The 24,166-nt window shown below is 45.2% G+C and overlaps 1 protein-coding gene across 1 annotated transcript in view; it reads left to right on the top strand.

Moving 5' to 3' along the window:
• Nucleotides 1-24,166, top strand: part of LOC126523013 (hepatocyte growth factor receptor-like) — a 54,210-nt gene that overhangs the window by 9,423 nt on the left and 20,621 nt on the right. Inside the window, exons 5-11 of the mRNA XM_072288956.1 lie at nt 7,272-7,420; nt 9,540-9,678; nt 10,090-10,226; nt 10,980-11,171; nt 12,084-12,195; nt 18,576-18,880; nt 23,958-24,069. Of these exons, the coding sequence (XP_072145057.1) occupies nt 7,272-7,420; nt 9,540-9,678; nt 10,090-10,226; nt 10,980-11,171; nt 12,084-12,195; nt 18,576-18,880; nt 23,958-24,069 (1,146 nt within the window). The remainder of the gene's footprint in view (nt 1-7,271; nt 7,421-9,539; nt 9,679-10,089; nt 10,227-10,979; nt 11,172-12,083; nt 12,196-18,575; nt 18,881-23,957; nt 24,070-24,166) is intronic.

A 24,166-nucleotide genomic window follows, 5' to 3' on the forward strand; every position in this document is an offset into this window, starting at 1 on the left:
TCCAGGGCTACGCGATATCCAACTGCTCTGGGAGGGCATGACAGTGTCGACGCAGACTATGAACGACTACAAGCAGTTAGACGGAGAGCAGTGCGTCGGTTTCGCCGTTTCAGGTGGCTTGAAGATTATGAGGAGAGTCAATCTGCACACGGTGTCAGGATTGAGGGCTCAATCCCATCGCTCGTAACCCGTTGTCAAGATTGGAGTCCGGCACGATTTCGAAGGTAGCTGGCCCATGCCGTCGTCCAACTTATCCACGCTGAGGACGTTGATGAAGGGAAGGACTGCTTCTCATCGAGAACGAGGAATATGGGTTTATTTACAGTATGTGCATGCAGTTCATCTGTCTAGCATGACTGCGAGAGAAAGTACGTCAGTCTAACACGACTGCTTGAGAGAGTGTGTCAGTCTAACATGACTGCTTTAGAAAGTGTGTCGAGCATCCGCACAACAGCGGTTTATAAACACTCGGTCCCCCCTTGATTCCAAGGGGACGGAAACGTTCGTCCAGTCATTGTAAACACACCGCCTCTCTCCGGGATGGCTTACACACACACACAAACACACACACACACACACACACACACACACACACACACACACACACACACACGCACACAGGTTCGCGGTCCGGTCCGGAACCGACGTCACACCGACTTCGTAGAACTCGGAGCTGACCCTCGCAGCGCCCCCGGGTAGCCATTGTCCTGCGTCTTGGTCGGCGCGTGGGAAGGGGTCCCCGACGACGTTCCCTTGGCAACTCCCCCGCTCGCGGCCGACCCGGTTGGCGGCGTCATGTTGCGGCACAAAGCCTGCTTCGTCGAACTCATTCAGTCACAACGGCGACGAGGCTAGAGTGTAACGGTGTCGTTCCTTGAAAGTTGACGCCGCCATCGTCGCAACTGGCTGGCAACAATTGCACCTCATCTGGGCCGTTCTTAACAGCGCCTCCATGGCCCGGAAAGTCTCGACTGTCCAGCGCTGATAACCGCTGGGCGGAAAGAGAACGGCTCGTGGCCAGGGGGTTGATGTCTTGGCTCGCAGTAACCACTTGTTTAATGATGTCACCGCCCCAAAAACATCCAACAAGGACAGGCAACTGCAATATGAACCCCACAACACGGCTCTGCGCCGAGATGACGTACATTGGCTCTCACTTTAGACCCACTAGGCTTCAAAGAAAACATAAGTGCAGAAATAAAAAATGCTGCATTTCGCTATGCCAATTTTTGAAGCAATTTCGGGCTGACAAATTCGGCAATCGTGGAGGGAATCCTGCTAAACGAGGCGGGATTTTTTTTAACAAAATTAACACTAGTAAGCCAAAAATTTAGGTGGGACCCTCAAACTCAGAATTCAAATTAGCCTGCTCACACCATTCGCATTGCTATGCAACTTTCCCTTCTTATATCTAACGGAGAAGTTGTACTCTTGGAGAGTGAGACTCCATCGGAGCAAGCGGCCATTTTTGTGTGACATTTGATTGAGCCACGTCAGAGGACAGTGGTCGGTCTCGAAGATGAACTTTGCTCCGTACAAGTAACACGACAACTTCTGGGTGGCCCAAACTAAACAAGCGCATTCCTTCTCTGAAGTGCTGTTGTCTTCCTCACTTACGTTTAGCTTACGGCTGGCATAGAGGATAGGATGCTCCTCGTTATCGTCGCCGACCTAAGTACCACGCCCATACCTCTGTCACTTGTGTCGCATTGAACTATGAATTCCTTGGTGTAGTCTGGTGCGGTAAGCACAGGACGAGAAACCAATAGCGTTTTCAAACTTTGGAAAGCGTTCTTTTTGTTCTTATGCCACTGTACGCTACTCGGTGCTCCCTTTCGGAGGGCGTCCGTTAATGGACTTGCCATTTGCGAGTAATTCGGAATGTACCGTTGATAGTACCCCACAAGTCCCAAAAATGAACGAAGGTCTGTTTTCGTGCGCGGCTGAGAAAATTCTCCAATCGTAGCTATTTTCAGCTCGGCCGGCCGTCTCATGCCCTGGCCGACAACATGGCCCAGATAAGTAACCTGCGAACACCCAAATCTACACCTTTGCGCTTTCTTCATTAAGCCGATTTCCCTCAACCGTGAGAACACCTGTTTGAGGTGCGATACGTGTTGTTCTCAGCTGTCCGAAAAAATTGTTACATCATCCAGATGCGGCAAGGCGAACTTCTGCAAGTCTTTTAGGACAATATCCATTAACTTAGAGAAGCTAAAAGCTTCAGCCCGAAGCTGAGTGCGAGAGGGCGAAAAGTGCCTACAGGTGAGATGAATGCGGCATGGCGGCTGGCACTTTCTGAAAGGGGAACTTGCCAGTGCCCCCGCACGAGATCTATAGTTGAAATGTATTTAGCAGCGCTAACTCTTTCAATTTGTTCCTCAATGTTGGGTATCGGGTACAGCTGATCCATAGTGATGGCATTTAACTTCCTGTAGTCGACACACGGACGAGGGTCCTTGTTAGGGGTTTCTACCAGTATTAGCGGTGACGTGTAGTCACTCTCAGCGGGCTCAATAACTCCCAACTATAGCATGCGCTGTATCTCTGCCTCCATAATCTCTCTCTGTCTTGGCGACACCCTGTAAGGCTTTGACCTTACGGGTTCGGTCGATGTCAGCTCTATTTCATGCGTTATTATTTCGGTTCTACCTGGCCGATCGCTGAACCTGTCGATACATTCCCCTAACATCCCTTTTAGGTCCTCTAGCTGCTAGGGTCTTAGAGCGTGCGAGCTTACCGAATGTTTCACTACTTCTTCTAGGCCGTTTCCAGAGTTGGAGGTAGCCCTATACTCCTTAAAATTGGTACTAGTGCCATCCTGCTCTTTGATGGTATAGTTAACGACTCCGCTCTGCTCTACATACGGCTTCATCAAATTGCAGTGATATTTCATAGTTTTTCATAGCATAGTTTCAGAGCATTTTCAGAGCATAGTTAGTATCTGAAAGTTTGTGCAACACTTTAACGGGCCCGCCCCAGTGAACTTCAAGCTTGTTCTTTCTTGAAGGTTTGAGGATCATTACCTGGTCTCCTGCGTTAAACGTACGTAGCCTCGCATTCTTGTCGTAATAGAATTTGGTGTTCTTTTGAGCTACTCCCATGTTCTTTCCGACTAGTTCTTGGGTTGCGCTTAGTCGTTCCAGCAGATTTAGCACGTATTCAGACACTGTAGGACTCTCTCCTCTTTCCTTCCACATCTCTCCTAGCATTCTTAAAAGAGAACGGAGTGTCTTCCCATAAACTAGTTCTGTTGGCGAGAACTCTGTCGCTTCATGTGGAACCGTTCACAAAGCAAACAAAGTTGCCGGCAGACAGTTTTCCCAGTCCTCCTTGTGCTCGTAACAGAGCGCACGCAAAACTCGCTTAAGCACTGAATGCTACCTTTCTACACTGTTTGACTGCAGGTGATAGACAGAACTGTGTATTAACTTTACCCCGCACTTTTGCAAGAATATGGAAGTCAGTGCGCTGGTGAATACTGACCCTTGATCCGCCTGAATTTCGGCTGGAAATCCAACTCGTAAAAACACTGTCAAAAGCGCGTCTACTACTTCGCTGGAGCTGAGCTCTTTCAGAGGGATTGCTTCTGGAAATTTTGTAGCCGGACACAGCATGGTAAACAAGTACCTGTAACCTGATTTTGTTTTCGGAAGAGGCCCTACCGTGTCTATTACAAGTCGTCTGAAAGGCTCTGTTATTAAGGGCACTACCTTCAGTGGAGCTTTCCATGTCTCTCCTGGTTTACCTGAGCGCTGGCAGGCGTCACATGATCTTACAAAGTTTTCTACGTCTTTGAACCAGCCAGGCCAGTAGTATTCCATAAGCAATCTTTCCTTTGATTTGTTTATGCCTAGGTGGCCGAACCACCCATTTCCATGACAGAGACTCAAAAGGTCCTCCCTGTACTTAGTAGGTACGACTAAATGATCTAGAATGTAGATCTACAATCTGATCTAGAACTGCCGCTTATGTTATACCATCTTTATAGGTGGAATACAGGTCCACTAGGACGCATGTCGTCGCCCACAATAGCGGAATTAGTGGCAATTCTCCAAGCCACTTATTTTATCAAATCATATGAGACTTCAAAAAAGTTGGTAATTTGTGCGGATTTCTTATCGCCTTTAGCATGTGTTGAAAATACTGATGAGAACCTACCGCACGCACAAATAACATATGTAGTACGGAAGAGCTAACTCAGGTTACTGAAAGAAAACATGAAGTGATATAACAGTGGGTCACTGGACGCGCTGGTATAGCAGGGAAAGAATTAGTGGACTCGTCGGCAAAATAGGCCCATGAGGATACAGAAATTCAACTCATCTCTTTAACACCAATGGACACGCAAATCATATTAAGAGAGCTAAAGAAGTACTCGTGCATGTCAACCTGGTTCAATGAACATACTAAGGAATCGATTCTGTACGGAGTGGACCCTCAACTCTAATACCGGCTGGATGCGCAGCTTCCGAAAGGTACCGAGGCACTAATTCATCGAATGCGCCTTGGGACAGCATGCATAGACCAAGCATTTTCTATATCGAATAAAACGGGCTTCTTATCCGGTTTGCTCGTGTGGTAATGACGATGAGGATGTTCACCATCTACTCCTCGAATGCCCCACACACGCGACACAAGGACGGCAGCTAGAAAAAGCACTGCTCTCAATTTATCCTCACCGACCTTTCTCACACGCAAAATTGCTGAGCCCATTGTATGGAATGGTAGGGTAAAACTTTATTGAAGTCCTGCAGATCGTGAGTCTTCACGAAGCTGAGCCCATGGCCATCGAAAATAACACAGCGAAAAGCATTGAATGCACTCGAACATTTTTATAAAGATACGGGCATCCTTAACAAGTTCTAGATATCGCACTGAATAGACACACAATGTAACTACAACTTGCTTTTTTTATTTGTAATTACTAGCGCCTGTGTATTACGTGCCTTAATGTTTCGTATTTTATGTTGAAACTAATTTTTGATTGTCATATTCTGTGCGTGCATTATTTTAACTATGTAATTCCTCATCTGTTCACATGCTCATCGCAGTCTACATCGCGGCCGCTTGTGTGACTTTGTTTACAAACTCGTTGGCGTGCCACATGTCTTTGCCTTTTATATTTACATCTTAGTTGATGTATAGGACTGTGCGCTGTGGATTTCTGACTCTTTGACGTCGTTTTTAATTTTTCTACTACATATATTTATATATATATTGTTATTTCTGTTGTGAGAAAAGCAGTAGCCGTCACCATAAGATGTGGCTACATATTTTTTTTTACATTTTCCTTTAAATAATGAAGAAAAAGCTTAGGGCTAATAGAGTGACGCCCACCTGCCAGAACCAGAAGGTTCGAGGTGGGCAGCTATCCTGATGACATCATGACGTGGAGCAGGTGTATGCTTACTGCTCTATATAAAATTATGGGGTTTTACGTGCCAGACTCCGATCTGATTACCAGGCGCGCCTTAGTTGCGGACTCCGCAAATTTACTCCGCCTGAGGTCCTTTACTGTGCACCTAAATCTAAGTACACGGGTGTTTTAGTATTCCGCCCCCATCGGAATGTGGTCGCCGTGGCTAGGATTCGAACCCGCGACCTCGTGCTTAGCAGCCCAACACCATAGCCACTAAGCAACCACTGCGTATTCTCTATAAAGTGTTTTACTGGGTCACATTAAACGTAACATAATGACGTAACATTTATTTAGATGATGCCTTAAAAACAAACAAGAACAGATTAAACAATAATCGTATTCTCCCGTCCAGTTATTCCTGACCCAAGAACGCGTGATATCCATATCATCGAGGCCGATTATGTTTGATGCACTACACATGAGTTTGGATGCTTTTCAATGTTGAGCGGGGGCAAATGTGCTACATTATTAAATGGAGAGCGCAGAAGAATATTACATAAATCTAAGAAGCTGTAGAGTACTTTATGACTTCCTCGATTTAGGACGTCTCACTCTACGTTTCGTGAGCACTCGCATCCGAGCTCCTGAGTAGCTGAACTGCACACACGATATACCTCTGCTGAAACCGAAGTCGCCACACAAGAATCCCCGCAGTCGTCAAAATCTGTTCCGTGCGGGCCGGAGAACTATACACATTTCACCGTACCATCAACAACCTGAATCGCCACTTAGGGTGAATTCGCCCGCTAGCAGGAGCCCACAAATGGAGGGCAGTCACTGAACAGTGCCCATCGGCGTTCAAGTCAAATCCAGTCTTGACCATTGCTTATTTAAACATTTGTTCGTTTGTATGACTGGTGCTGCTAGGGCATGTGAAGGGGTACAATGTAGCGAAGCGGCTTAGCGCAGTAATTGAGGCTACTGAATCATGAATGCAGCTTCTTGCGCACAAGACGAGGACGAAGAGGCTGAGATACACTACACTCGTATGTCTGAGCCTCTTCTTCGTCCTCGTCTTGTGCACAAAAAGCTGCATTCATGTCCTACTAACATGTCCAAACAGTAACCTTAGTGAACTACCGAATCAGTGTGGCGCATCTATTGTTTATTTATTTGTTTGTTTGTTTTTGTTCATTTTGCGGAAGTTCTAATCGCGTTTTTTACTTTGTTAAAGCAAGCAATACTGCCACCAATATTCGGCCTGTTAGTTATAGAGGAGGACAATATTTGATGCGAATTCAGATTAGCAGCCTGACCAAATAGTCAAAGCGTTGTGTTGAAAACACAAAGACCGGGGTACAAATCTCGGACGTGCCAAAAAATTTTTTCGTTCCTAAATTTTCCGTTCCCTACCTCTCTCACCAACTAGACCATTCCTACACATTCCCACCCTCATCTCGATGTCCCAGCATAAGTTTGATCCTTCTAAACACTGACAACCGAGCATTGCAAGGAGGCAGTAATTAAACTGACGTTTGCGTTCTGTAGCCATGACGGTTACTGCGCCACCAAAAACGTCAATTGCCCTCTTACGAAGAGAAGTGCTAGATAGGTGAACGGCTGCCGGCAAGCTCTGTCGCTACTAAAGAAACGCCGAACCGTTCTGCAGGACAGTCAATGTCCTGTAGGACATCTGGATAATATCCTGAACGGACAATGAAGACAACTGCCTGCGCAGGTGTCTGTATATAATGCTGGGAAATTACTCTTAAGCCCTGATTGCAAAAGTGACACATGAAAATAGTCTAATTTTTCCCATGACACTACAGAATACTGTCTCGTTGCATGTATCTAACTAAAAAATATAGCAAATATATTATATAGCAAATATTTTTCTATGCCTTTTCAGGTATACCCGTTGAGCGGGCCTGTCTCCGGCGGCACTATCATGACGATACTTGGTGACAATTTCGGCTCTCCTGAGCGCAAACCTTACAGCAGCATTGAGATCATAATTGGGAACCACACTTGTGACATCGTTTACTGGGACCCTAAGCGGCAAGTATACGTTGCGTACAAAAGCAAGGATGAGGTTGGGTTTCCGCAAATGAATAAAATGTAACAAATCGAAATTTGACCACTTGACGCCTCCTTGCACCGCTGCAACATTGAGGGGCAATGCAAAAAGGAAGGAATGCAAAGGAAGGAATGCTCGTTAGCCACAAAGGAGTGTTTACTCTGGACGAAAGATTCCATGAACGAATGACCGAACGAATAAAAAGAAAATGTGATGCTTGGTCTAGAGAGCATCATGCGCATACTGCCCGGCATTCTACACCGGCGAGAAGAAAAAGAAAGAGACACTGTATACAATAAAAACCCGCATATAACACAAGACGAAACTGGGGGATAGCGAAAAAAGTTACATCCGCGTATAATGCGTGTGAAGCAAACTGATCCAGAAAATTTTTTTACATCGTATTTCTTGCTTCAGTCGTCAACTTCCTCGGTTGCAACATCTTAGGACGGTTACTTCTATGCCATCGAGGGCGTTCGAAATGGCGCACTTTGTAAAAGCATGGCAAACAAGGTCCTCTGGGATTTGGAGGACATATTGGGAGGGAAGGGTTGGCATGGTTGCCGATCCTCTCCGCAGTTAAAATGACCTTCCTCTTGAAGGCAACCCAGCACTGCTTTCACAGTCCTTACAGCTTCGATGCCAGAAAAAAAAAAAAAATGCAACTTCCCAATAACATGCGCTTCACAGGATAACGTGCGCTTCCATGCGAAGCTCAGCACTCGCTTCCTATGTAATCGCTTTATGGCGACCGAACCCACGCTGTCTCCATACGGTGGAGGATCATGATTATAATGGTAGCCATGCAGCAATAACAAAACCAGAACATTGAGCCCAATTTTCTGGCTGAAATTTTTGTTTGGATCCGCATATACTACGAGGAGAAAATTTGGGACACTAATAACTGAAAACATATATATGCATATATGTATTATACACCGCCTTTTAGTTTATGTTTCATCAGAGGTGGGATATTTACTAATTACTTATGGTTTACTTTTACTTATTATACTTCTATATTTCAGTGGTGTCTTGGGAGATTAGAAAAAGGAAGAAAGGAAACAGTGACGCTTCACTTCGTGAACTCGGGTTATGAGCAAGCGTATGATGGGCTCCGTGAACACGCATAGCGAGCACCACGGCGTGGAAGGACAAAGGGAAAGGGCACGAACGTGGTCGCGGACGAAACATCGGTCTCGATGGTGCGACGCCTGGCGTGTCACAGGGAAAGCGCGAGTGCTGCATATTAAGGCGATAGTCTTAAGTGTCTCATGGGTTTCGAAAAATCCGTTGTCCGGCGTCATCGAAAAAAAATTCACAGTCCGGCGTTATGGCACCAAAATTCAGTGGTGCAAAAACTAATGGCGCCACCCACGACCATTAGTGGGACTCGAACCCACAACCTTTCGTGTTAAATCAGGCAAGCTTAATTAAGGCGCTTGAACCCCACGACCTTTAGTGAGGGTTGAATTCTCGACCTTTCGTGGGACCAAAATTTAATGGCACCAAAATTGATGGTGCCGCCACTGACGGTCCAATCGACAACCATTGCACTCCTTATACATCCATCCCGCACATCCCGACGTAATCGTTGGTGCTTTTCGTACATTCGAGAATTTTACATCAGTATTCGCGTCGCGCGCGCAATCTCATTAGACAAGGCTCCTTCGGCAACATTAAAACAATTTTGGATGCAGTAGGTGCGTCTTTCGCCAAACGATAACTTGATAGCATTGATAGCCCGTTGAAAAACGGCCACCGGCAAAAAAGTAAGTCTACGCTCATCAAGAGAGCAACGCCGAGTTAGTTCGATGCAACGATTACTCCTAGTGCGTGGATCCCAATCTTTCGTGCTAATGTGGGACAATAATAGCTTTCCCATTATAATTTTAGTACCATAGAACATAATCAGTGGAGTTTTTGTTCAGCCAGCACGGCTTCTTCAAAGCGATTTGGGCGTTGTCTTTCATACCGCTCCCGGGGAAGAGAAGTGGGGTGGGGGAAGCTGCATGTTCTCTTTTCTCCTACATATTTTACTTTTCTATGACTCAGAGAAAAAAAAAAAAGCCTTGACGCCGTATCTTATCTCCTCTCTTTCAGAGTTCGATGCAAAACACCCCCTGTGCAGTACAGCTCGAAATTGGACATTGTGATAAGCGTAATCGATCTTTTCAGTAACGCCGGCAAACGTTACGACGTTCTGCAAAATCGTACGATTCCCTCTGGCTTCGAATACATGGTAGGTGGCAATAAAAAACAATAAGTTCCTCATCATTCACGGCGCGTATGCGTGTGTGCACGTGCATTTGCGTGTGTGTCTCAGTGTGTTTGTCATTTCTGTCTTACGTGCATGTGTTTGTCGTGTGTGGTAGACAGCGTTCGGTGGCTTTGAGTAAACAGAGAGTTGAACAGCGTGTGCGCTTATGATCGATGCACCTTATAGAAACAAGTAACACTTTAAGACTTCTTGCACCGGCGTTGGTATATCCCATTGCTGGCGCCCGTGACGAAACCTTAATCTTGACGCAATTATCAGTGTTGTGTTTAGACAAAAATTGTATCACGTAACTTGTTCTATACTGTGTTTTTTCTTCACCAGAAATGTTATCAAAGCCACCTAACTAGCTTCTCGTGGTATTTTTTTTTCTAGGTTGTGTCGTTCAGCGAAGTGGCGCCTAATTATGGGCCAATAGCGGGAGGAACGAACGTTTCCCTGAGCGGAGCTAACCTCGACGTTGGCTTACAGCACGTAGTGAAAATTGGCAGAAGCCTATGCCTGATACGAAGGTAACTGAATACTTCAGATGTTATTTCGAAAAGTACTTTTAGCTGCCGCTAACGGGAGGAAAGCTTTCAAGGCGTTAACATTGTATGCGATTTCTCACTGCGTATACTACTTATGCGTTGAAATGTGTAAGAACGTATCTTAATATAGATAACATTTGTTCTTAAGAACGAATAATTATATAACCTGCCCTTAGTCGCGCAGTAACGAGCTACCCAAGCAATACTCTCCCTTCGCGAAAACATAATCAACAATGCATTATCATATTTTACAATTGTAATAGATATATATTTACTGTAAGAAATAAATATGGTACGTTCAAGGATTCGCAATCCTGCCTTTGTTGCCCGTCCGCAGAACGATGCATAAAAATTTGCGCCAGTGTTCCGCAAACGTTTTTAAAGCTACGTGACTACCTCATGTGCTTAGTGCACTGAATGAGCGCCAAATAGATGTAATCGCTATAACTGTGAAACTGAGTCCTATCGACGAGTGATATCACAACCGTTCTCAACAGTGTCGCTTTTTTTATACTCTCATTCAGCCTGATTGGGGTCCTTACGTCAGGCATGGGTCTTATATTTCTTAAATTCCTGTTCTTTTTCGATAAACACACTTATCAAGGTATGCTCCTATATTTATGTAATATACCCTTTTGACGATGAAATTGTGAGTGAGTGAATGAATGAATGAATGAATGAATGAATGAATGAATGAATGACAAGCAAGTCGCCCATGTGGATTTGTTATCACAGAGTCGAGAACAAGTTTCTCCATTGTTCAACGAGCACCGTGAGCCGTGCCATTCTGTATCGAAAGATGAAAGTCACGCTGGCCATTGACGGCGCTGAGGTTCCTTTCACTACGGCGGACAGTCTGCATCCGACATTCATGTACATGCCGAATCCCGTGATCGACGACATTTATCCCCGGAAGGCCACTTTCAGGTATACGTATCTGTGAATAACTCCGACAGCGAACGAATTGTTCCGTGATTAGTGTAGAGATTCCTGGAAGGGCAGGGTATGGTGGTGGGAAGAGGCGACTTGTTTATGGGGGCGCCTCCGAAACAAGTATTCCGTTAATAAAATGCTGGACGTGTTGATATATATTTCGAAATACTGACCACCACACGAGGGCGATACTGCTTCAGGCACCTCGACTGGACCATAGGCGGGCGCCAGGGGCGTCATCTACCGGACCGTTGTTTTCGACCCGAATGAAGGCAAATCACAATTCTGACAAGTGTAGTGAGCCACGCTCGCTAAATTGGTGGGACAGCATAAGACACCAGCGCGATAGTTGGTGTGTGAGCGTTTCCTTCCACCACTCTGTCGAGAGAAGCAAGCAGGAGAGGAGAAAAGAAACGGAGAAAGCTGGGATGTTTACCTGTATAGCGTCTGCATGTTATTCATCGCTTTATTTGGTTTTGAAAGTCACGTGATTGAATGCCGTGCAAGTGTGATGCCTCTTCGAGACAACTTTCGTGAATGTACGCCTTCTTGCTACATACGTCTTTCTTCGCCTCTGCGGTGGCGGCTGTACGGGCTTCATTTTGCTAGTCCATCTCTTATCGCTAAATTAATTTCTCACTAATAAGAAGACCTGTTAAACGTGGTCACTAGCGCACCAATTTATGCTGCAACTAGGCAACAATACCTGATATTCAAGAATCAAGAAAGACCGCTGATCGCCCGAAACTAAATCCTCTTAAATGTTTTAAACGCTTTTGGGACTCAACAGAACCATTATATGGTCCCCAGATGACAGATTTGTACTCTTTGGGAGATTATATGAGAAAGCCTCACGTGAAACGTTTCACTAAATTGTCTGTCGCTGAAACAGCTTACGATTTGCAGCGAGAACTTTACCGTGGAGGTCAATGGCCACTTTCTGGATAGCGCTGCTGCTCCATCGATGACAGTGCGAGTGGATTCTTTGAACTTGAAGAAAAAGGAGACATTTGTGAAGGTAAGAGACTGCGGTTATATTATGAGTCGTACTAAACATTTTTGTGCTGGCCCCACGCGTTATGTATGCAGCTACTTCATAAGCGAACAGCCTTGCCCAAAAGAAATTTTGAAATCGGAAGCGGCGCTTGAAGCAACCCAGGCGCTAAGGTACCAAGGTTTCTGAGGATGCTGACGTGTTCTTTACAAACAGTATTTTCATAATTTGGCGTAATACATTGAGTGTTAATGAGGAACAAATTGAAGGTGAAGCTTGTATTTTCTTTCTTTAAAAAGAAAATTTCGTGCCGAAATCCAGCGCCAGTACGTCAATGGGGCGTCATGGATTTTATAATAAGGAGGGGGAGGGGCGTATTTTGGCAGTTGTAACTCAGTAGAAGTTGTGGAAATTTCTTGAGTTCTGTATTCGGCTCTTCTGGAATGCAATGTAAGCTATCATTACGAATAGCAAATTGGCTATGTCCGAGAAGACGTTGTTAAATTATGGGGTTTTACGTGCCAAAACCACTTTCTGATTATGAGGCACGCCGTAGTGGAGGACTCCGGAAATTTTGACTACCTGGGGTTCTTTAACGTGCACCTAAATCTAAGTACACGGGTGCTTTCGCATTTCGCCCCCATCGAAATGCGGCCGCCGTGGCCGGGATTCGATCCAGCGACCTCGTGCTCAGCAGCGTAACACCATAGCCACTGAGCAACCACGGCGGGTCGAGAAGACGTTGTCAAAATTCATGACGTCACTGAGCGAATCGGTGCGGGAACTTGAAGGTGGCGTCGCCACTCAGATTTCCTTAAATTGTGCATCTTTTATGGCTTGCCAAGCCTCCCTCTCAAGTTAGTAATGGCTTCTTTAGTATTGTAGAAGGGACAATGCGCTGCAAGTGCAACTAAATTTTGCTTTTCTCGTTAATGCCCTTCAGTTTTTATTTCCCTTCCTTGAGGTTCAAATGAAGTATGCACATCTCCTCTTGCGTGTGCGTGGTCGTTCAGTGTGGTCGACAGTAGTAATCTTATCGCCGCCGTTGTTCTTGGTGCAACAGTAGGACGCATAGCCTCCTAACATGCTAGTTTCATTCCAAATCTTATCAAACAAATAGAAAAAGCAGCGTTTTATGTTGCGAAGACAGTGTTTTGCTTGCAAGCATTTTATGTAACAGCAACCGCTTGCCGTATAATAAAAAAAATTTGTTTCGCTCTTCGCGCACTAAAGAGGTTGCATTTAGTCAGACTGAACGTACTCCACTCCACGAAGTTGCACTTTGTGTGCAACTTCGTGGGATAGTTACGCATTTCGTACGATGTACGTGTCTAAGAGAATGTAGTTCCAATCCATCTTTCAACATATTCTTTCAAAAGAACTTGCCGCATAATACGTCTGAATGCAGTCGGTAGATTCTGTGTTAGGTACGTTGCATTGGTATTACTTAGGAATGGCATTGTCACTTTTATAATGCGCTTTCGTTTAACTTAACTTACAGATATACAGGATGTTTCAGCGAGCACTTTCAAAAATTCTCAGGTTGTCTGTGGTTGATACCACAATTCTAGTTTCTGAACTGGTATACTCGAACGGGCGGACACTATTTGCACAATATAACTCGAAGTAAGTAGTCAACTAACCAATCAACTAATTAACAAAAATGCACAAATTAGGTTATAGCTAATTGCTTTATGGCCCATAGTGCAGTTTAGAAATTCTAGTCGTGGAGTTCGCAAGCCAGATCCACTTGGAACGAATTCTAAAGATGGCACCAGTCCTGAGATATTAATTCCCGAACTTTGCGAAAGTTATCTTTGTGCGTGAATACATGAAACGACGTATTGTTAACAAATTAACTGGAATAGAACAATGTAATTCATATTATTCATAATTCAATGTAATTCATATCTCGAAACTGGTGTCATCTTGAAAATTCGTTCCAAGGGGATCCACCTTGCGAACCCCGCGTCTAGAATTTGTAAATTACAATATGGGGCATAATGTAATTAGTTAGAAACATAATTAGATACTTTCTTTATTCATTAGTAGATTTTGCATCTCAATTTTTCTTGCAGTTATTGTCCCCCGCTTCGAGTAGATCAGCTCGTAAATTAGAATTGTGCTCTCCGGCACAGGCAATCTTTAAAAAAGATTTCAAAGTGTTCGCTGAGACATCCAGTATGTAACACTTTTATGTTGTCTGCCTGCTATGTCCTCCTTTGAGAATCGCAATATATAAAAAATAAAATAGTTGCAAATAAGAGAGAGAGAGAGAGAGAGAGGGGCAATGTCGTTTACTAAAAAACAAAACAAAAAGAAAACGGCCCTTGGCTCTGATGTGCTTTTGCACGTGTTGAGTACGATTGCAGACTACTGGCAGACGCCTTGCCGCCTGTACACAATCAATTCCTTCTGTCGCACCTGAACATGCCTTCCCCTCAATGGCTCATCTATTCTACCCTTTCCCCAGCTCAAGGCAGGCAACCAGGCATTTATTCCAGTTAACCTCCCCGCCTTTCATATCCTGCTTCTTTCTCTCCCTTTCTTATACCGTCCTTCTCCTCTGAGTCTCATTTACCGTTCGCCTATGCTGTCTTACTAGATGCACGCTTTCTGTAAGTCGTCATTCTTGTCATGACGTCTTAGGCGCTAGGGCGTCGCCTACTGATAGATGAAGCAGAAAAAGAAAAAAAAGCTTGTTTTACTCGCTCTATAGGCTTAAATTCTTTTTGTTTCTTCCTGTTTATGGCAAGGCTGACTACTCAATTACAGGCTATGTTATTTCATTTTTCATCCGTTTCTTTCATGTCTCAGTGATACCTTCATGAGGGCTAGTTGGTTCATATTTAAAACTGAGGTTGAACGGCGCGAATAAAACAAGGACACAAGGAAACAAATACCACAGACAAGCACTGACGGCCAACTGGAAGTTTGTTTAAAATTCTCCAGCCATTTTATACTTTTTCCAGCATAGACATGCGTACACCCGTCGAAAACACATCTGCAAAATCAGCTACATCATAATCTTTCATGCAAGAAAGAGCTATTTCTTTTTCCGACAAGGCAAGAGAGGGAGCGCTTGCACACTTATCTCCTTCTTTTCTGATGTAATAAATCCCTATTGTTTCCCTTTCCCTCTTTCTTTTTCCTTTCCATATGAATTTAGTTTTTTGCAAATATGGGAGTGCAGGGACACTTCTTACAATGTCCTCCTAAATGACTCCCATAGCCATTATTTAGGTTACTGCTGTGCTGACGAGCTCTGTCATCGAAACACTGTCCCGTTTGCCCTATATAACTTTTTCCACAGCTCCACAGATAACGTTGCGCCTGCAGTCAGTGAAACGAGATTTATGATTTGTGGTGCACAGGGGCCTTTCGCTCGTTTTAATTCTATGACATATCGAGGAATGCTTGCACGGGGCACTGAAAAGCAAATTAACATTATGTCTATTGGAAACTTTGTTTAGATTGTGTGACAACTTGTGCAAGTATGGCACCACATGCGCTGGTCTCTTGTCTTTATTCTTTTCCTTCTGTGCTGGTGCCGAACGTACTCTTTTTTTTTTCTTTCTGTAGGTTGGCTTCGCATACTGAAGTAATGACAGAACGGGGAAAGCCTGCGCTCTGTAATCGTGCTATCTGATTTGAAAAACTTCGCTCGCACTGATGCTCACACGATTTACTTAGTGCTGGTCGGCTGCATCGTGACTGGCGACGAGGAAGCGGAAGGGCGTTCTTTATCTTATCGGCAACGCTAGGACAGCCGCGTGCATTTTCGCCGTCATTCGAAGGGAGCCGACCTTGTTAACCGAACGCGCACTTGAGACCAGCACGATACCATTGTGCAAGCGCTCCGTCATATGGCCTTTTTCATATTTCGCGGGCTTTCATGGAAACCCAGAAGAAAGGACTACGTGAGACGTATCGTAAAGAAATAAACTCGATTGGTGGTTTCTGAAGGTGCTCTACAAATATGCGTATCACTCTCGGGGTCCTCAGCCAATAATTAAAAAGTTGGGTGAAAAACTTAAATAATCATTGAGTTTTGGGGAAAAAAAGCAAGTGGCTGAGTTACTATACACCAGAACACCATGAATTCAAAGCGCGCCGCCATATTGATGAGCGCCGGTCGCGCCATCTATCCCAAGCGCCGCAAAGTAGCAGGCCTGGGCTGCCACGCCGGGAGATGCGACCCGGCGCGAAAGCGAAACTTGGGCTTTTTAGCTGGGCGGAAGGCGTGTTTCGCGTTTTTTCTAGCCTGTCATTTTCGCTGTCTCGATTCAATCAAACTTCAAGACCTCATGCAAGTCCGCAATGGCCTCATGGAGTGATGGGAGTGATGTGATGTGATGGGCCAATGGGAGTGATGTGCAGACTGCAGAAGCGAATACATCGGGTAACCACGTAAGCACGTAACCTGTGAAGGATTTTACAGCACTGTGTTGGTGCCACATTTTATTAAAGCACGCAGAACATTGTCCTCTGCACTTTCAGTTTGGTCTTGTTTGTCATGGTCACTACTGGGTTGGCCGCGTTTGGCGACCAACTGGCGAGGTCGTTTGACTGCCTGATTAGCAGACGCCTGCCCTTCACCACCTGCACATTGAAAACAATATATATGTTATAGTAAGAAGGGCTGTAGTTCTTTCCCATGCCATCACTGTTGCGAAGACATAAAGTCCTCTCAAAATGAAATAGAAAATGCACCAGGCCAATTGTATCGTGCAACCCCTTAAGAGTACAACATTAAGAACACAAGCCTACAGTACTCGAACAAGCAGCATGTGATGCTAAACCTGCACTCATTGGAAAATGGGGAACTACAGTAGTTATAATGTTCAACTACATGTGCAGTCAAAGCCCATATAACAGGGCGAGCATGACGGATGCAGGTTTTGTACAGTTGCACAAACCATGACAGGGCACATAATATTACCATCCCTACTTAAAGCTGCATCATCAGGGAAGCCTTTGGTACAAGACAACAACCGCACCTGCATTCCAAAAAATTAGCCCCACCAACTGCAGCTACCTGGTATCAGACCTGTTTCGCTTGTGCGAGGCCATATCGGATTGTTAGCGCTCCCTTAGAAAACAGTAAAAGAAACTGGTGAGAACGAGCAAAATTTTGTTACGAAATACAACAATAATTAAGCACCTTATTTTCCTCGCCTTATGAACGGAAAAATTTTGAGCTTTGCCCTGCATAACAGCCCGCACGCAGTTTAGAGCTCAGGATGCTCAAATGAATTCGTTACGAATGACACCTGCAACACCAGCTCGTAAAGACAGGCGCGCTGCAAGAACGCCTTCGGCGACGAGCAGTCGTTGTTTACGTTTTTGTCGACGCATGCTACGTGACGAGCAGACTTCGTTTTACTTTCATTAGCAATAACGCTCACCAGCAGGGCAACATACTATCGTTTACAACTTGTCGTTCACGCTTAATGGTCATGCCGTGCAGCAGCTGCAAGTATCGCTAACCGCAAACTCAACTGTTCCGCTTAACCGTCGGGAGCTCTGCCTGAATGAAAACACGAAAAGGCTTGCCTTCTTGTTATAGCCAAGGCGAAGCACCGGCGCGGGATTCTGCTCTGTGGGCTTGTCCAGAAAGTGCTCGGAGCAAACCTGCGTGTTACACATATTACGTTCGTAGGGCGCAAAGTTGAACGTGGCACCAAAATATACACAGATCGAATACTCACTCGTGCATTTTCACTGGGTTGGTAGTTCTTCCTATTCACTGCAGCTATCCACCGGTGGCGCAGCTTGTCATTCTTCGTTGCGGATGGAAATCGGTGCAGGCTGAAAACACCGCACCGGCACGATTCCCTACGTGCATTGTGCTCTTCGCAAACAGCGCTAAGCAATCTGCTCCTTTTCCGCTTGTTATTTTGGCATCCGAACACGACGCAACGATGCCCAGATGACTTCTTGTACTTTGGATTCGCGTGAACGGGCACATTTCCGCACTTTGGAGTCCTAGAGCTAGCGCTAGCCATGTCTGCTGGTCGCCGGCGAACACGCTTTGGCAGCCCAGAACAAAATGGCGCTGGTCGACCGGGCAATCCGGGTGCGAGAGTATGCGTTCGATTAGCCTGGGTGCGAGGCTAGCGTGTTCTGGTCTATAGGCTATTGCGAATAGTATGCGTTCGGTTCAATACACTTCCGACGTGCCTTTCATTCTTAATTTCTTGGATCAAGTTATGTGGGACTCCCTGTATAGCACGAAAAAAAGAAAAAAAAGAAGAATGTGAGAAACTATTTTAGGATCATTCTTAGCCCGACTCGTCGCTATCAGCACGAGTGTCGTTAGCATGCGCTCCGGTGAATATAGCGAGAAGCAAAACATCACGTGCTTCCGTTTATCGTGTCTCGTCTGCCGCACTGCCATCCAGGTATGTCGCGTATTGGTCGGAGGCCGCAAGATGCTGTGTCCCGGGACGTCGCTGCTCCAGTTCTCAGTGATCAGCGAAGCCGAGTTGCGGAAGCACCGGTTTGCCGTGCCAGCGTTCATCAGCTTCCTCATGGACGGACTGCACCTGCCTCCCATCCACCTCGGAAGAGGCGGATACTTCAAGTTTGACTACTTGCCGACGTCTGAACTAGACAGATACACCGAGCAGGAAGCCTCTGCTAACGTCCCACTGGCCACTACCCGAACGGATGTTTGTAGTCCTATTGTCCTTTCTGTTTGCGTCTGGTTGGTTGGTTGATCATAGGTGATATGATAAAGAGAACTTACTATAGGCCGAGCTCTACTTTAATGTTCCATACGCCACTCCAGTCATCCCGTATATTTTCCGTAGGCTTTCCATAGGGCTGTCACGGAATATATATGGATTCCATATAAATTTTCTGTGTGTTCCATAAAAAATTGTACGGAAAACATACCGAATGGTTGAGTTTATACGGAACGTTTCGGTATAATGGTATGCTAATAGTGTACATTAATGAGTAATCCACCGTCGTATCGGACGTCACACCTCAGTTATCCACTATAGTTTTTTTTTTTTGCCCCCATCCATTCAGACACGCATACCTTCCTCCCTATTAGTTTTCCCAGCTCTACCCGTAACAATATATTTCCATGTAATTGTAGGAGTCGGCAAAGGGGCTTAGTCGAGGCTATGGTGGTTAAAAAAAGTATTATATGGCGAGTGCTCTCCGTAGGGTACCACGCTTGTTTTAGGCTACGAAGCGAATCCTTCTTGCAATTTATACTGCCAATGAGGTTACAAACCTTACTTTGCGTAGCAGTCTGATAGTTTGTTATCGCTGTTAATGCATGGCCATTTGGGCGAAATTTGCATTCCCCCCCCCACCCCCTTTAGCACGAACTCGAAATAAAAAACTTCAAAAAGTACTACCACTCGAAAATATTTTGAATGCGAGCGACCTTTCCTTACATATACACACAAATTATCTGGCTAGGAAAATAAGAGAACATTACATTTTTTTATTAGCATCGTTTTCCGACCAGGTGAGCAACTCGTGCACTAACATTAGCTTGTGTTCGCTCCAGCAAGCCGTTGAGCAGATAGTCATCATGTTTTAGTCTGCTCTCGACATCACAGGTTTCGCTCTCTCCAGCGGTGGCCTCATTACAAAGACTGCGGAATGAAAGTAGAAAAAAAAAAGTGTTGCTTCGACATTTTAACAACCTTTCACTGAACCTAAGAGAGGAATACTACCGCATTTTACACCGCTAGTGGACCCCTTATAATATGAGTTATATCTGTATTTCTATCGCGAAAAGGGAAAAGAAATCGAATATTAGCAGAGAAAATGGGCAAACTACTTTTTTCTTAATTTTCTGCCCGAGCAGCGGCGAGCATGTCACTATATATTTTGTAATACATTCAAGAATTTGGGTCTGCTTTATGCAGGGAAAGTTCCGAAACTTGACCAGGACGACTCTCCTTTTTTTTTGAGCGCATATGTTAGCGTTATTTACTTCTAAAGAACTACTTGACCGCAGTTTATCGCCTGTTTAATGTATGTCGCGTTACTAGGTAGTTAGGCTTGAAACTAATTAGCATGTGATGGTGTGAGGAACACGCGCTATTGCTTAACTGCAACGATTATTTTAAAATGTCCCGCTTTCGTTTTATATCTTGCAAAAGTCTGATCATAAAAGTATCATAGTGGTATTCCCGTAAATTTGTGTTCACCGTAAACATATTATCGCTGTTCACTTCGCGTCATTACGTAACAATTAGGAAACAATAAACTGTGTACATTTTAGTAAACAATATTCTTTCCGGATTGTTCTACTAGCTCCATTGTTCAACCACAAGGATTCTAAGATAAACAGCTCTTTCGGGTTTCTGTTTGCAGAATGCAACGTTCGCTGGTGTTAAACCATGGTATGGCCCAGCAGCTGGAGGAACTAACATCACTCTCTTTGGAACAAACCTCGACACTGGGACAGAAAGAAGCGTGATAATCGGTGGAGGCAAATGCACGATCTACAGGTATGCACGACCTAGGTATTCAAGCGAACTGCACGTGGCATCTAAACGAACTTGCTACAAAACGCGAGCGAAAAAGAAAGCCTCTTAGCCAAGAAATGCTGCTACAGACTGTTCTGTAATACAACACTCTGGAACAGTACTCTATTGCGGACTATATAAAAAATGACCGACTATTACGATACTACCTAATGCGAAATTTGAGTGCAGCTCTATACGTGTTTTCATTTTGCGATATATTGGCTGGCGCGGACAGTCTGTCTCGTGCGGCAGGTTGCAAACGGAGCGAAGTGTGGCGCGACTGCCTCACTAATTGGGAGATCACGAGAGGCAGCGCGTGAATGACGCGTGGGCGCGATTCACAGCAACCGCCGCAGACAGACCTCCGCTCATGAAGCACTTTGTTTCCATATATGGTATCGGTGGACGCACTCGCCGCATTCCTCATCGATTGCGTCATCGGTAAGCAGCCGATGCGCGTTCCTCTGGCGCCATCTCGTAGCGATCGTCGCTGCAGACCACGTCTTGCGCGCCACTACGTTTTTTTCTCTCGTTTTCGCCATACCCTCCTCCTCCGCTTTTCTCCTCGCGCACTCTTCGCTATCGCCGTCTTTCACCACCCGCTGTTCTCCGCGTTCACACTTTCATCTTTGGTGGTGTTCGTTCGCTCAGTTACGGCGAGAGAGGCCGAGGGATGCCAAGGAAAGTCGAAGGTCGCCAATGCTCAACGCACGAACGGGCGCCTAAAAGCTGCGCTCTAGAAATATCTTTGGCTCATACTTAACACGAATGTACTTCCGAAAATAGAATAGGAATAGCGAAAAGAAACATGGGATGCTGCGCTCTGACCCACTTTCTTTTCTTCTTTTATTTTGCGTAGTGCCTTATTATTCTGCTGGAGTACCATGAATTGGGCGCATGCTTCAGATGAAGTTTTTTGTTTCCTGCTCGCTCTTTCTTCCGAGTAAGCTGACTGACGAAAGGCCAAAGGCGTTTGTTGGTTTATTGGCAGAATTGCATTGACAACTGGTACCTGACAGGCTGTCTCTTTCTAAGTTTTTCTATAAACATAAATAAGGCTCCCGAATGACAAAAATATTCGGATGTTCAAGACCTCGGGCATTCTCATGAAGCACAATGCACGTAAAGCCACTACCAATAATCCGTCCCGCAATTATCGAGGAGGAGAGAGAGAGAAAGACTGAAGGCTTGGTTTTTCACGGAAACTTCATGTGGCTTCTCGGCACCCATAAAGAATAAGGCAGAGTAGTAATGCCACTTGCGGGCGCTCGTCGAGCTAATCGAAGAGAACGCCTGGTGTGGAGAGGGTAGCTTACCTCCTCGTCCCAGTGCCTCGCAACATTCCATTTGTCTATATCTCCGCTATTACCACACCTCTTTTGCGGCACAATACCTTGCGGTAAGCCACAAGCTAGACGGCGCTTTGCAACAACCAGTGAATAGCCAAAATTTCCACGTGGCCTGATGTCTCTTCCACGGCGAAGACACGGCTGTCATGGCTAATTTAAGTGCAATATTGTCCCAAGGAAGGTCGTTGATGCGTTTCTGTTACTCTTGTGACTTCCGAAAGAGGTTGTAAAAGGTCACTGTAGAAAACGTGACCACGTACAACGACGGATAAGTGAGAAAATAGGTCATAGGTGCTGTCATCTAGTGAGAGCGGTGCAATCGATCTACTTCTCGCTAGGACGCATGGTCCCTGATGTGGCCGCACGTGAGTCTCTTCTTCCAACGGAACGCGTGTGACAGACTTTACTGAAGGTTTGGGTGTGCGATTCCTTGCCCGGCCATGTCACTGTTTCCTCCGGGCTACAAGAAATATGCCTAATATATATTACATCGCATCATCATTTCCTTAATGAAAATTTAGTGGACGCTTGAAGTTCAACAATTTAAACAAATCCTGATTCAGTGAGAAGAAGCTCAAGTTTGTCTTAAAAAAGCGAAGATGGTGATACGGTAGCAGTTTCTCTGCGGAGGCCATGTAGGGCGGCCTCCTGCGCGTCCTTATCCGTAATGAACTCTATGAAAGCGTCCCCTTTCTTCTTGCGTTGACTTCGCCTTTTCCATGTTGGGTTGAACCCAGCAAGTTCGGTCGTTCCCTTGGTTTTGTTTTCTCCTGCAGAGTCCCAGGAAACGTGGTCGGCCTAGGCTGGCATTTTGCATCGTCCAATTTGACCAGCTTGAAAGTAATCTTGAAGTTTTCGTGCGATGATCGGGGGCCTCGAGGCTGCTGATCGGCGCGATCGAGCGTCGTCGGCTGTATAATTTAAACCCCCGTTCAGCTTCGGACGCTCGGTGTATAGCCGTGCGTTGTGGCATGGTGACGAAATAGTTCTGCCTGTATATACCTATGTTGTAATAACCAATACTGTAGTTATAACTGATATGCAACGTAACAGGATGCACTCGACTTTGCTGGAATGCTCAACGAGCGCTGTCGCCAACAAAAGTCACTTGAACCAGGAGATGCAGATCGTCCTCACTATAGATGGCACGGACGTTCCTTTTATTCCAAAAAGAAACCTGAGCTCCAAGTTCACCTACAAACCTGACCCCATCATCGACGACGTGACACCGAGGAGGTCTACTTTCAGGCAAGTGACACACAGGGAAATTGCGGCTGTTGTACCTGAAGTTGTTTTTGAGAGTATTTTGGGATGTTGGTGATCATGGTAGGTCGCGTTCTCTGGCGCAGAGGCAACTCAGGTCATCTTATGTCAAACATACAGCAATTAAATTGAAATGCAGACATTCCTTGGGAATTTCGGGGATTTGAGCACAGACTTTATGGCTGTTAACGCGAACCTACGAGAGTGCTGTTAAATGTTACGTTTTCCATACACTTGTTTCTTCTACTTTCTTCCTGGAGTGATAAGATACCGTCCTCTGGTTGGTGGCTGCCCGTGAATTCAGTTATGACATGTTTAAAAAGCATTAGTTAGCTAACACGTTTATTAATATCAAATGCTATAGCAGGAATTTCTACTTAATTACTGTAGAAAATAATAGATAAGGTTGCGCAGGCAGCATATAAGTGTTAATGAGTTGGCTGTGCATGGGGCAGCATTCACCAAAGTAACATTTGAAAATTCATAAGTTGTGGTCTTTTTGTTAAAGGATTGAACACCGTTACTATGGGCATAGGGTTACAGTGGGTATAGGTTGGACGAGGTCGGAGCTAAGTTGAACTGATTGAAAATAATTTGAATCAGCTTACTATGTCTCAGCGACATTAACTACGTTGATGCTGATGGTCACCATGGGTTCAATAATGGTTCGCAGTGGGAACTTCTCTCTTGAGGTTACGGGCGCCCATTTGGACAGCGTGGCTCAACCTGCCATCGTCACTCGAGTGAACTCTCTGAACCAAGAGCAGAAAGAGAACATAAGAAAGGTAAAACGCAGCTTTTATTCGTGACGTTGTATTTCGTATAGCGTATAGAAGGAAAGGGGTGTTCGTGCAGACTAAATTCGCAATAGTATCCTCGAAG

The sequence above is a fragment of the Dermacentor andersoni genome, chromosome 6 (genome assembly GCF_023375885.2).
Source record: "Dermacentor andersoni chromosome 6, qqDerAnde1_hic_scaffold, whole genome shotgun sequence".
NCBI lineage: Eukaryota > Metazoa > Arthropoda > Arachnida > Ixodida > Ixodidae > Dermacentor > Dermacentor andersoni.